The following is a 15,410-nucleotide window of genomic DNA, read 5'->3' on the forward strand; positions in this document are numbered from 1 at the left end:
GAAGGCACAGAAAATGCAAAAGAGAGAAAAGCAAACATTTAAAATAACAACTAAATGAACAAAGCGAATTGAAAAGTGCACGAGTACATTTTGCAACTTTTCTATATTTCTTTGTTTTCCGGGTCCTTTGATAAATGTTTAGATAGATAATGTGGCGCTCTAAGTATCTAAAAGTTGACCCGAAAAAGCTGTTGTACACCCTTTCTAGTTCATAACACTTTGCAAAATTGCTAGTGGAATGAAACGGCCATGTTGTGTCATTACGGCCGCGACGCGTTTTTCATTTTGCTTGCCGAACACTTCAAAGTTATCTCTTCGATGGCAATTTTGCGCTGACACACCGACATTGCATAAGCGTTTCCGCAAATCATAAAACCGCAAAAGCCCACAAAGTTATACAGTCGATGGGCAATTGAGTGCTGCAAGTACATGTGTCCATAAAAAATGCTATCCGCACAGAGCACACCCACACAAACGCGCCTAAGCAGACATGGCGTGTACACCAGTGGGGAGCCCGTTTGGTAGCCAGCAACGTCAGTGTGGCAAGAAGATAAGGACTCGTGCGCGGTAAATGGCGCAAGAAAATAGCTGATACAGAGCAACATTCTGCCTGTCACGACACACCCATTTCGCTGCCAACTGGCCTGCCAGCGTAGCCACGCTGACTCACAGCGAGGCGCAGCGCCCAATTGCAATTCGTGGAAAGAATCAGCCGAGTTTTGCTTTTGCCTGTGGAAACGCTCGTTGCTAACCACTCTACACGATTGTTGCTGTTGATTTGTTTTGTGGCGCACTAAAGTATGGCAACTAAATGAAAAACACAAAAACAAATGGGGGTAAAAAGCATGAAATTTGTTGCATTTCGCTCTAACTTGCGCTTCTCCGGCTAGCAACATCCTGCCACATATCGTTTGCAAGCAGCGCTACACACACACACCCTAATGTTCATTCGGTGTTCATGAGAGCTTGTTGGTATTGAAAGAGGCAATGTAGCGCTTAGGACAATGGCTGAGCTGTGCTCGCCGTGGCTGTTGTCTAAGTGCACACGCGGAATGGAGCAAATGTGCTGAGGACGTCAGAGTTGCAACCTGCCGAGCCACACTCGATGCTTGGCAACATGCACCGGGTTGGGGTGGACGCGCGGAAAATTTTTTGTGTCAGGAATTACATGGTACAAATTCCACGAAAAATCATGATAAACTAACATAGGTTGGCTTTTTTATTTCGAACGTCACCATAAAGCGGAAAACTGCAAGCGGAAAAATAAGTCTGAGCCTAACGAAGGGACGCGCAGATAAGGTGCTTAGAGGTTGGAGAGGAGCTGCGCCGAGCTCTACTGTCTACGGCTGCTTTTGGGAATTCGCTCCGTTCGTTGGCTGTCAGCCATTTTGGTGGACGGAAGAGTGCTCAGCCGCCAAGAGCCTGGTCGGGCCTCCGCCTGCCGCCAAAAGACTTGCCCCAACTATATATATATATGTGTGTGTTGTAGCGCTAAAAAACTATTTGCGGCATGTAGACACATTTTTTCAACGTTTGACACAATTCATTTTAAATGCCGACAAGTAAAAGCTGAAATCGCACCAAAAACACACCACAGTAGTGAGAATGCGTACATGAGTGTAAGTGTGTGGGACGCTTAGGCAGAAGAGAATAGCGCGAGGGCAATGCAGAAAATTCCATTAAAGTGAGCTTCCCCAACAGGGACAACGACAGTGACAGCTGACACCTCAGAATTCAATTTAATGGCGCTTTTCTGCTATCTGCTTAAAGCTTTGAATTCCTCTGCAAGCATGTGTTGAAGCCAGCAAGCTTGGGCTGTAATTTCCTCATTTGCATACGAACGACAGCAGCTTGTTGCTGGAAAGTTGTAATGCCACATTTTGCCGCCAATAAAATATTTATCATAATACAAATTTCATAGCAATTTCCATTTGTTGGAAAACAGCTACATTTGAGGCGAATTCTCTACCCCTCACGCCTGCTTCAAGGTCCTCGTGCTTTCCGCAGGCTTTAGCAGCCCTCTTAAGCTACCGAATCAACCAACGGGTCTGCAATTAATTGCTGAATGTTTATTGGGGTAGCGCCGTTCAAGTTTAGCTGCTTTTGAATGATAGAATTACAGCAAAATATATTCATCACACAACCCGCAACGCAGACACATTTAGATCGAAATTGCCCTGCGCAAAGGTCGAATGCCGTTGCAAGGGTTAAAGAGTGGGATGGTAATAAAAGGGAATTCGGTTGAAAGCTTTCGGCGCAAATTGATAGCCTCACGGCTGACGTAGTGGAACCCTGCTGCTGAATGGATGTAATTTCGGCGTAAAGCGATAGCCAATGTTATGCAATGTAGGCCAAAATAACAAGTTGTTTATTACTCTCACATTTCTGTTGATTGTTGCCGGGCAGCGCTGTTGGCAACGTCGTGCCGACGCCTGGCAACAATCGAAGCGAAATTGTTTATTTGCGCGCGGGGTGGGCGGGTGCTGATTGCGCCAGTTGCGTATTAAAATGCGATTAAAACACTTTATGTTTTAGAAGAAACACAATTATGTAAAACATGGCAATTTCACGTTTAATGGAAACTCATTAAAACTTTGATGTGGAAGTGTTAATTGAAAAGAGAAAATTTTTGAGCGATAAGAAAACACTGGATCAAATTATGTACGGCTATAAGCGTATCGCAAGAGAATCATAATGAACAGAGTCGAAGCTTCTCCGAACAGCACAAAATGCTTGGGCTTACCTCCGAAATAGATTCAAGTAGTTAATTTAGTCGTTACTTGTGGTTGTTGTATTAACTCCTTAGAAATAGAGTGGGTACTCACACTTCTATGCAGACCCTAAATATTACCATTCCTTTATCATAAATGAGTGTATAGCATACATACTCTTTTGAGGCATATATTAATATTTGTAATCCGAGCACTAAGGTGAATAGTTAGGGTGTTAAGCCACCGTCTACATTATACAATATTATCCACTTATAAGATGCTGCAATATATGTTTTCCAGTGCACATATAAAGAGCTTAGCGAGCCACCACTTCGAATTAATTATTCTGCAGCAAACGAATGCTAAATTCACTTGCAAACTCTTATTCAATACATATTAAGAATTACGTTTAAGAAAGCAGTTCGTAAATATTATATATGTAGCACTATAAAAGCGTAGCTTCATCTTCCTCAGCCGACAAGCGACATGGCACACATCCGCTGCTTGAGTGAAGTCCAAATAGAAAGCTAACTAAAATATGGCAAACTAAAATATTTTTGATTACTTTTATGCAAAATGTTGTTGCCGCGCACGAAATTTGAGTTTGAATTTAAATCTTTCATTATTTATGCATTGAATTTTCCAACGGTTGTTGCTCCTCAGCAGCGCGCATTGCGCTCTAACGCCGCCACCCGCGCCCAGGTCCTTGTAGCCCCCTCCCACGCGATTGCACATGTTGTTTGAGAGTCTCCAACTGTGCACTGAATAATTTCGATTACTGGCTCAGATAATCAGCCGAAACCGCAGCCAACTCATTATTGCAACGCACATGCGAGCGGGCGGGGATATTGTTTTCTTCAACACTTCACCTAGTTCTTGCAACAAAAGTGCATTCACATCGTCGTTCCGGGGCTGTAAGCGGGCTGGGGGAGGTGAGGATGAGCACAAGTATCTTTCGTTTTGTTACTGTTTTCGGAACAATGAACTACCACGGCAGCGTCTCGCTTGCCTGGATGTGAGCGTTTGGTCCTTTCTTTCCATCGGCCCAGTGTTTTGTTGACTCTCACGACGTTTTTCGTTTTGGCTTTCTTTTCATTCATGTTCGCTCACTTTGCAAAAATAATAGAATTGATGAAAAACAGGAAGTAAGATTTTCCCGCCACTATTCGGCAGCGAAGTGGAGTTCAGTCGAGTTGCGTTGAGTTGAGTTCGCTACCTCGCTGGCGCAGCGGCAAGAGGGACAAGTGCCGACTTTGCTTTGTTATAGTTTTCCATCTTATTGTTTTGTTTTTTCTATTTTCCGCAATTTACAATTTCCACATTGTTCATTTCTATTATGCACCGCCGTTCTGCGCCGTCTTATAAAGCCACTTCTTCGGCTTTTGTTACTCGCTACTTTCCTACTTTTAGCTATTGTTTAAGTAATTCTTGTTGTTGCGATAGAACACTTGAGTGACAATAAGTCGAAGTAATGGGGTGGGCGGGGTTTAGCCAGCGGCAGCGGCAGCCGCACACGCTTCCGTCGGAAGGAGAGGCCGAGCGCGGAGAAAATCTGTGCGAAAGCAAAATAATGAATGCAAACAGAATTAGGTTTAGCCGAGAAGCAAAGAGGGCGCTCGCGTGCTGCTACCGCAAGCAAATGGCAGGTAATCAGCCACTGCGTCCGCCGTTTCAGCGCTGGCGGTGGTTGGGCGCGTGATGGAACAGCAGGAAACAGTTCAGTTTGCGACACAAATAAGTTTCATTCTGACTGAAAGGAACTCAAAGTAACTAGAAAACACTTTTGGCTCGTTCACTGCTGCTTTTGGTATTCTTGTTGCTTACACTATTTTCCAAGTTCGCTTTTTCCTTGAAAGTGTGCATGGTATTTACTGTTGTTATTGTTTGATTTCATTTTGGTCTTTATGTTTATTTATAGTTATTTGCCGTCGCCGCGGGCTTTCTCCAAAGGCTTTTACCTGCTTTTCAATTGCTTTGTGGTAAGTGAGTGGCGACTGAAAGCACGTCATCATTTGATTTCGATTTAGTGATTGGCTGCTAATAAATCTGCATACACCAGGGCTATTTAGCCATCTCGTTACAACGGACCAGTCACCAAGGAAAATGGGCATGAATAAGGATCAGTCAGTGAGAAGGTGGCTTATAACGATTTACAATAAAAAACACCTCTGCATATCCACAATTAGCGGCATATAAGAGTGTTCGCTTGCTGAGTTTCGGCAGCTAAAAATGTGTCACTCATACGCCATGTCGCACACAAGCGCAGCTGGGATGGCGAGTTTGTAATTTGGAATGCGCCGTAAATCGACAGAGATTATCATCTTTGAAATGGATTATGGGTGGCGCAATAATGTAAGCTGAAAATTATGTGATAAAGCTGCCGCTAAAACTCTGAATGCAAACTGCTGAGCCAGTGCTGCACACACTTGCCACACTTCGGTGTGCTACTGCTTTAAAAGTCATTCATTTTTATTGTGTTTCGATAATTTACAGTGGCAACGATGCGGCGCAGTTGTGTGTCTATTGGCGAGTCCCCACAAATAAATCGTGTATTCGAAAAACACCAGACGGGCATAAAAGCAACGAGAATCAACAACAACGAAATACACGCTGCGAAATCGGTACCGAAATATATAATATATATAACATACAACTTATATGTACTATAGGTGGCATAAGCATCGTTTTGTTATGAACCAAAATTTGTATGCGGAAGTGCATTTTGCCGTCACTTCGTCTGCTGCAAGATTGAAAATTTTATTCCGGAAACTTTAGTCTAAATATTCGGCTGTGTAAAATAATGTTCAAAATAATGCTCTTTCAGTCATCAACGAACCGCATTCAAATAACAGGTTTTTCCAGAATTAGGTTGTAATGTTTTCTTCACGAGGCAGGAAATAATCCGTCGTTTGAACAGGAATTCATTCACGCCACCGCGTTGGAATCGGAAAAAGAAAAAAAGATATTTAGTAATGGTGTTTCTGCTGGCATCAATTTATATTAGAGGACCGTTTAATATGAGTGCGGAAATTAGCAATATTTTGTGCCTCAACTCAACTGTTTTAGCGGTGTATTTGCGTGCATGCAATAATACAATTCGGACTCGTCTGTTATCATAATGGCGGCAAAAACAGTAATAATAATAACGGTTTGCGTCTATGCAATTGAACTTTTTGCCGTTATTTGTCTGTTTCCTCATGTGCTGCATGTTCATTCAACCTTACTACAATCGATATGGCAGCGCTATGGCATCGCATGACTACCCGGCATACTGCAGCGGCGAATAGAGCGCGATAGGAGGAGTGAAGAGCAGAGCGAGAAGGTGGGAAAATAGCATTTTATTGTGTCAGTTGTGCACGATAACGAATAAATTGCAATATTTTATTTGCACTCATAGCTGCAGCGCTGCATTAAGCCACCACACACACCGCTAATGTTGTTGGTGCGTGTGCGCGCATTGAATATGTGACTGTAGAAGTGCGCGCCAGCTTGAGGTTGATGGCAACGAGCAAAGCGATAGCGAAATATAATTCGCATTAGTGTGTGTATTTGGACAACCTCTGCGGCAGAGAAGGTGACGGAAATGCTTTTATGTACCGACGCACTAGCCGATGTACTGGCCAGTTTGGTGGTATGAGTGTGCGCGGCAAACATATGTACACATGACCGAGTAGATCAGTCGCGCCCTCCCTCACTCCACCAAAGGCTACTTGATTCGCTTTTAATCTGCTTTGCAATTATTTAAATTTTATGTCCATGCACGCGAGCATTCCTCCGCCATTTTTATTACTTTTCGGTTTCTGTTTCTATTTCTGTTTCTATTTACACTTTCATTTCCATTTTCATTAGCACGCGGATCTTTTGTTGTTGGCGTAGCAAGTTTTTTGTAGTTGCTGTTAACATTTACATATTATGTTTTGTACGGCTGCAAGCAAATATAGAACTGGAAGCCTGCCGTGGCACGCAGACACACGCATTCACCGACATCAGCGCATTCTGCGCCAGCTAAAGCGTCAGCTGCCTCATTCCGTTGTTTTTGTTGGAACGTTTTGTTTATTTGCGTGTTTGTGTCACTGCGATGTAAGTGTGGGGGTGTCTGCCTCCGGCGCCTAATCTACACTTTACTAAGCAGCTATATAAGTGTGGCAGTTTGGCGTGACATTTGTTACGTATACGCCGTGGTGGGCCTTCCAGGCGACGCAGTGCTGAGGTGTAGGGTGCAGCTGCAAGTGCCGGAATTATGCACTTTTATAGTGATGATTTGGCGCTTTGCACTGCATAAAAATATATAAACTTTCTCATTGTACCAAATGGCTTTCAAACGCTCGTTTCCGCTGCTAAGCTGAAAAGTGCTAGCAATTTATTATGTCCATGCATTATGTAGCTGGCGAATTTGCATTCGCAAAGATATATTTGTTTTTGCGGAGAAACGGATTACCAGTTATTTAGCAGGGAGCCGCGTAATGGAATTTACGATTGCTAATGGAAACGAGTGTAGTTGCGGCTGCTTACGGTTCATATTTCATGCCTCTGGGCAATATCGGATATCGGATAGGAAGATAATAAGGGTCTGATAGCAGTTATTTTATTATTTTAGTAACTTATGATTGTTGTTGAGCAGTGTTGCCTTGTGGCTTTCTTTAAGCCACAAAACTCTAAATATTCGAATTCATACTCGTATAAATATTTTAATATACAGTTATATTCATATGTATATATTTGCTGTATCAAATTATTACCTAAACAATAAATGTTTATTATATTAAATGTGGTATAATGTAATAATTTTACCAATTATTTCACTATTATTAGCTTCCCTAATAAAACGAAAATATATACAAACTACAATTTTGTTTAGATATGCTTCTGGCGCTTATACTCATTCGCTATTTTCTTATAACTACAAAATTCCTCTCTGCCTAATCTGATATGCAACATGAAACTTATCGCAAGCCCTATTTTTAGGTCAACTTTTTATTTAGATTTTTCTAAAATTGTAAAAATACTTGAAAATAATATTTCGAAAATTGAAATTAAAGAGAACGCAAAATCCTTTAAAACTATGCAGTGTTCGATTTTCGTTTTTGTTTTTTTCTTGCTTTTGTTTTTTCACTTTGTAAATGTGTAGTACTGGAAGCGGCTACTCTTGTATGTGGGGAAAGTGGATGTGGTCAGGGTTGCATGGCGTGTCTGTGTACATGTGGGGGTAGTGGTGATAAACAAATGATTTCAAGACGCAGACAATTGGGAAAGTTGGAAGGTTTGGCATTTTTATAGTTTGATTATCAGTTTCATCTTCTCAACACATTATTGTTTCAAAAAATGTTTCTTTCTATTTTATTTTTGTTTTATGGCTTATGTATTTTATTTAAACATGTAAGGATGTTCGTTTCTGATTTGGGCTGGGAGCACATATAAGGGCTGTGGATAGTTTGTTTTCACATTTCTTTATACTCTGTTGTAAGGCAGTTAGAAACTCTCTGTTGCGTTGTTGTTTCTCACTTTTTAGTTTCTTTAGTTTCCTTTAATATTCCATGTAAATATTCTGTTGAGCGCTCACTAAAAAGTGTACTAATTTGACACTCAAGAGTTTGAAACAAAACGAAATGGCACAATTTCTTGGTGATTTCACTCTTCAATGCGATAAAAAGCACAAAAATCATGTGTAAATATATGTAAAAGAAAGATGTTGAAGTGAATCTACTGAAAACGGAAAAACGTTTATGAGTCGAGTTCCTTGAAAAATGTCACAATTCTCTACGTTTAATGCAATAAAGGACGGGGCGAGCGGGTTTCGCTAAGTATTATGTAAATTATAACAAAAACAGTACGGATTCAGTCAAGAAATGAGCAAAATAATTATCGTGAACTTTTTTGTTGTTGTCTTGTTGATTTGAAAATAATTAAGTATATATCAGGCAAAATGAGTAAATGAATTGGAGACAACAAATAAAACAAATATACTATTCATGTACGTTTGTAAATAGAGGAAACAGCAAAACGAAAAGACTAAGGATCAAAATCAAAATCATATGGCGACCGATTGACTGAGTGACTGATTAATTGGAAAATGTGATTAGTCGATGTTAGTGAAGCTCGATGATATTACAAAACAATTCAAAAAACTGAACGGAATCGAATTAACGGAATACACATAGACACGTACACATACAACAAACAACTGTAATCGATATTCATAAGAGATATAATAATAATAAGTTATAGTAGTAATCGTTAAATACGAGTATCGTATTTATTTGCACAATTTATGTCTAAAAATGCATTCGGCCGCGAATTACACACATACATAGGGATAAAACTAAAACAAAGACATATTTACAATTATTGTTTTTGTATTTTCATTCTGTTTTGTTTGTCCGTGACTTGGTTTTTTTTTTTTTTTTGATGTAATGAGTTTGCTCTGCTTCCGGCAAAATAAAATGTGAACATTGAGTTTAAATTTCGAAAAAGCTCGAACGAATTGGTACCGCATACGAGCGACTTCAGCTTTGGCTGTGTATGAGCGAACATCGAATATTAAATGCTGAGGAAGCTTAGGTTTTATTTTTGCTGTAGTCTTCGAAGGAATTTAACTCAATGGATGAAAATAAAAAGTGTTGTTGTCGGTTTTTGAAATATCTGTGTGAGTTTTATTAATTGTGCCTACTTCCCTAGGAGCGCATTTGTGTTTGTCAACTTACCAAGGTGTGAATGAGTTCCAGAAGAGACTGTACGGTGGAATTTTCATAATTCACGATTGAAGTGTGTTTTGATTTTTTGGCAGCGATTTTTTTATTTTTATTTTATTTGTCGATATTTGATTGTATTTTATTTATCGAATGGTTTAGATATTTTAATTTCATGAATTTGCGTTTTGTGCCGAGCAGCCATAAAGCGACAAAGGGTACACAGACATGTACACAATAAAAGACAGGACACAAATCGAAAACAAAAAAAGAGACAAAGAGACAAAATATAGATATTTGTTATATTAATTTTTTACTTTTTTAGTTATCATCTTTTTTATTGTTTTTGTAATATTATTTTTCTTCAGTTCCCTACACAGTCTAGAGACGAAGGTAACTTCGCCCATACAGCAAACTGTTGAAAACTCAATGAGTTTCCGGGCAATCCAACAAATATCGAAACAAAAACAAAAACATAAACTTCAAAACACTCAAATACTTTAAACGAAACGTTCAACTGAAATTTTACATTTGACAAATACACACAAGGACACTGACAGACTGTCGCATTGGCACCCGATTTCTTTGCTCCGGCCGCGACGCCTGGCCGACTTCTCCGCCAGCAGGGCTCTCAATACCTAATTGACTGGTTAGTAATATGTTAATAGTTGTATAATAAAAACTGAAACACAGAACCAAACAGAAGAACTTATCACTTGGACACGCACATTTGAAGAACGAATACAAACAGAAACGATATAATAACTGTAAACAAACAGGAGCATAAAACGTGAAATCAAAATCAAAAAAGAAATCAAAGCAAATGTATGCTGATCTAAAATGCCTTAATTGCACTTCAAAGCCGCTATAAATCTTCAAATGGACAAATGTTTGCATTTTCATATTGTGTGTCTACTTTTTCGATTTCCATCTGACAGTTCGATATGGAGATTTGCATTAATTTTTAGTCGTGGAGTGCTAGCTTTACAGGATTTCAAATGCTGTTTGCTGGTTTTCTCTCGCAAACACACACCATGAGAGTGATTTACGATCGGATTTTCGTACTTCAATAGCTTACAGGTAGGAAATATGTTTGAATATACCACATTTATATTTAGGTTATATGAAAATGAAGTCAAAACTAAAGAAAGAAACAACAACAAAAAAGTACACTTTTACAAAATCAGGCCAAATTTCTGCTGCCCTTTAATACAATATTTTCGGACCTCTTGAGATGCTTAGAAATCATAAGAGTATAAATAAAGAATTAGCATGGAAATCTAGATTTGTGACTGGTTGTAAAGAGAAAAGTAATCAAAATAAGTAATTAATTAGTAATTAGAACGGAAGAGAAAAGCAAATCAAAATTAAATTACTTCTTTCGAGAATTCGAGTAATATTTGTATGCAGTTCATTCTCCGTAGTTATGCAATATTACTTCTTCTTCTGTTTTCAGAAACAGATATTCGTAGAAAAGGCAAGAAGACACTTCGGTAAGAGAACTTTTATCAGAAAGTTCAGTTTTCTCGAAATACGTGCGCAGGATGAATGAAAATGGGAAGTAAAAAAGAATGTAGGCTTACCGTTTAAACACGTGAAAAACCTGTAGTCCATTGCGTGCATATAGTATAACAAGGATCACTAGAAGTCTTTCAGTCATACAATACAAGTGAGTTGAGATTGAAACAACCGAACTCACTTATACTCCTCAAATTACAACTAGTTCCACTTGAAGTCATGCAAATAATTAAACAGCTAACAATTTTACGCAATACGAAAAACACGAAAATGTGCATTAGTTTCTGATTAATTTACAACTTCGTTTTACTGCGCATTCGACAAGGGCTCCCTGATAGCACGAATCACCTGAAAATTACAAGCACCAGAAGAAGGAACACTCCTCCGACAGTCTACGAATATTGTTATAACCTTTGTTTCTTTCCCCCTTGTGTTTTAATTTTGTTCAGAGAATTTAATGGATTTTTCGATCGTTCGATAAAACGATCTAAATGATCCAATTTTTGTTAATAATTATTCGAAATCAAATGGAAGAACCCTCTACAACAAGTGCAAGTAATCGGTCGTAACTTATTGACATTGTGGACAACCGCATAGGGTTGTACAGGGTAATATCACAAGAAAGTAAGCAGTCACAACTCAACCTAAAATTGTTTGACAGCTTGAGTTGTTGTCGGTAACAACAAACATTAAAACTTCGACTACGCGGAGTTGAGTTATAAACAAATTTAAAATTATAGAATTTAGATTCGATTGGAAATTTAATTTGGATTAATGGTGAAAACAATGCGTTGATAATATGACCCATTAAGGTCCTTAGGTCCGTTCCTTTCAGATAGAATCTATCACAAAATAACTATCATAGTCCGATTTTGGTATATCTGCTTAGTACATATAACTTTACACATAGCAGACCTAACAAAAAATGTTGAAACCGAAAAAGTAAAGAATGAACATTTTAAATAATATTTATAAAGTACAATAAAGTTCGAACAAATTTTTTAATTTTTTCTTATCAATACAATTTCAACCAAATCAAATATTATGCTTTCTTACATGCTATTAAAGTATTTTATTAGTCGTAGTTAAGCTACGAGTATGTTCTCCATTGGCCTTACAGTTACCAAAGTCATAATTAAGATTGTTGACTGTCAACTCTCTCCATTGCTGAATCTCCGTTAGCAATTCTCTGAAATCTCTAAAATAAAGCTTGAGTTTTCTCATAATCCAACGCGAGCCCACGTTCTTTTGATCATAGAAAGTATATCACCAGCGGATATCCTGCACTGGTCATGCTGAAAGAACTGTACTTACATATATTCGCGGATAGCTACTTATAGCTCAGAACAGTGATACATTTTGTTGTTTTGACTCATAAGACACTATAAGACCCATGTTGCCCGAGCAGTTATTCTATTTTTTTACATTTTTATTTGTATTTTTTTCGTTATGAGGTTATGTTTTCGAGACGTTTTACAGGGTAAGACGAACACAAGGAGGTAAAACACTAGACAACACACATACTCAATGAAGTGCTATCATTATTTCGCTTTGGATTTCTTTTCATTTTTCCTTTTATGAATTAAAAACATAAAAGATAATAGATAATAACAGAATAAGATAAGAAATAAAGGCTACACAAAATGAAGTTCGAAAAAACTATTCGTGTTTGAAATCGGTAACCCTACAATAGGCAAGAAAAGAAAAAGCTCAAATAAAAGCTTACATTTACTGTTATTACATTGATTGTTTTAATTTTTGAAACATGTAGCTTTTCGATATTAATATTGAAATTAAAGAACAAGCAACCAAAACAGTTCAAACGAAACCATTGAAAATATCACATTAGTGAAAAGCAAAAGACGAAAAGAACACTCTTATGAAAGAAACAGAAACAATCGAGAACACACTCGCTTTCACTGGATAATAACGAAAACCATTTTGGACGAAAAATATCTTTCCATTTTTTCATATTTCCAACGCATAAAATGATAGACTCATTGAGGGGAGTTGGTGGAGGATTTGGAGGATGTGATCTGGGGTTTTGAATATTTTTTTAATTAAATGTGTTTCAACTAAAACTGAAAATATTTGCAAAACAGCCTTTTTAATCATTTTTCAAAGCATAATCTTAAGGCCACTTCACAGAATCAAAACTAACTTACTTGACTGATAATCAAAACAAGTAAAATCAATACTGATACATAACATGTAATTCAAATAGAAATATATAATTTTCATTCTTTCGAATTTGATTTGAGCTTTTTCTCTTCCTTGCACCTAGGTCCTTATTTAATACGCATATGCATAATGTCCGCGAGTTAATCGCTATAATATTTCTAGACCTCTGATTGCAAGTCTCTATAATACTTGTATAATGGGTTTTAACATACACATGTTGCAATGTTATTTATAATGAGAAAATTTAGGCTTATTATTTATTTTGAATGAGGCCCTGCCTAAGACGTTCTCAAGCGAGTAAAAGCTCTAGAGACTAGATATTTGGATATTGGGATAGTGTGTATGTATGCGTAAACTGTAGTACTCACTTTTCGCTATATTCGTCCATGTGTGCGTAGGACTGCACCGAGTTCTCCTCAATCAAAAACTTGACTCGTTGATAGAAGGACGCGGTGACAGAGGGTGGTTGCTTGCGCAGCAGCACCTCCACAGGGTCGTTGGAAGAGAGGCACATGATGTGCTCCGCACAGGCGGGATGCGAACAACACTCGCTGTCCGAACAATCAGTCATACCATCTGCAACGAGATAAATCAACAGCAATGAGTAAGAGCAGCGAAATGCTGGCAAGAGTAACGAACAAAGCGGAAATGCAGATCAATCAGCCTGATTGACACTCGCAACAATGGCTGCCGCAGCTGTACCGGTAGCGAACAAAGGAGGGTAACTGAAAACGCATTAATAGGGACTAATGAGCCGTACTTTTAGGCGTCGGCTGCCGTAGCAATATTTCATCTCTCGCCGGCAAGACTGCAAATTAGCATAAGCCCTCGACTGCTTATTTACCCAACAGCTCTGCTTTTATGGCATGCGAACCAATTTTTAACACGCCAACTCAACCCTTTCTAGGCCAGAGTGTACGGCTCTTAAAATCATAAACAAATGAGTGTTTACGTCCATCCATAGTCGTACAAGTATTGTGGCCATCAGCGCATACATATCTGCATTTGGCGCACGCCTAAGCAAACAACCTTCGATCTGCACATCTTGTGCCGGGGAAACACGCCAGTCGGCAGGCTTGCTTTCAGCTGGAGTGCTTCACGGTGCCTGATAATGTCTCGGGCTTTCTTCTCGATTTCATTTTCCTAGAAGAGTGCGCACTCCAAGACTTCTAGTGGTACAAATATTGAAACATTCTTGAGTGGCGTTTGAGCTGTTTCGTTTTGTCGTTTCATTTCTTCATCCTTTTCATTTTATATTGACATACATATATATTTTCCATTCCTGTGCCTTGTTCTCAACTCCTACTCCTACTCGTTCACCTGCCCATCGAACCATCCAGCCACTCATTCGCGCTGCGACAGTCGGCTACAGTGACGACAGCAACAAAATGTAAATGCTAAGTAGCTGTACGCTTTTAAGTTGATTTCAATATCCGTTTATTTCCTCCTTTTCTGCTCTGCTGCCGCGCCCGCTGTCTTGGCGCATTGAGTACTTGGTCGCCTTCAAAGGTGGGCCTCGTAATGTTCTATGACACTTCAGACGCACTTCCTTCCTTCCCCTTACAACATTGCTCTCGCGCTCTCATCATTTCTTTTACCTTTATGCATGGTTGCTGCTGTTGTTGTTGATCTAAACGAATTGTTTATAATCAAACTGCATTGACAATCCGAGGAAACAAATATGAGCGCTGATGCAGATTTACTCCCCATATTTATCCTCTGATTGCGAGTGTATGAACATTTTTCTTCAATTGTCACCTTCCTCCTTGTGAGGCAAGTGTTGAAGGAGCTGTTTCTTCTGCTTCAATTGGATAAGCAGCGGAAGTGCACTTCCGGTGGAAAAACATATATGTATCAGTGAGGCTTTCAAGGATGTTTTATCCAGCTTTAGAATAAATGGAGCAATGAGGAGTTTCGCGTTAGTGTTCTTTTAGAAAGTAATCTCCAGCATTAACGCACAAACCGATAATATGTGGAATTGATATGAACAACATATCCTTCTCAGTAAGCAGGTGTGAATGCTAAGCCTGCTAGATATTCATCACTGTAGCCAAATTGGCCTTATAAACACAACTTCTAGATATGGTTTGTCTAAGGAAAAAATTGCTTATTAGCACCCGTTATACACCGCTGGACAACACTTCGAAGTGAAGTCAAGCGACTTTTTCAATTGCACCACAACCCAGGCAACTGTTCTTTTTTATGGTATTTCCATTATCCTGCGGCGTAATGCACATAGCATTTATCGCTTTGTTTTCGATAGTTTACGGTGTACAGTATAAGTCACCCAATGATGTACAAGCAAGTGGCAAAT

General features: G+C 39.0%; 1 protein-coding gene across 4 annotated transcripts in view; it reads right to left on the reverse strand.

Annotated features, from left to right (window-relative positions):
• Ten-a (tenascin accessory) overlaps positions 1-15,410 on the reverse strand; it is a 219,474-nt gene that overhangs the window by 36,009 nt on the left and 168,055 nt on the right. For 2 of the 4 annotated variants that reach the window (XM_036365139.2, XM_036365142.2), the window contains 2 exons: positions 13,465-13,672; positions 9,413-9,439 (listed from right to left, as the gene is read on the reverse strand). In XM_036365139.2, the coding sequence (XP_036221032.2) occupies positions 9,413-9,439; positions 13,465-13,672 (235 nt within the window). The remainder of the gene's footprint in view (positions 1-9,412; positions 9,440-13,464; positions 13,673-15,410) is intronic. The other 2 variants (XM_036365141.2, XM_036365143.2) reach the window with 1 other exon arrangement.

Source organism: Bactrocera oleae, chromosome 5 (assembly GCF_042242935.1).
Source record: "Bactrocera oleae isolate idBacOlea1 chromosome 5, idBacOlea1, whole genome shotgun sequence".
NCBI classification, from domain to species: domain Eukaryota; kingdom Metazoa; phylum Arthropoda; class Insecta; order Diptera; family Tephritidae; genus Bactrocera; species Bactrocera oleae.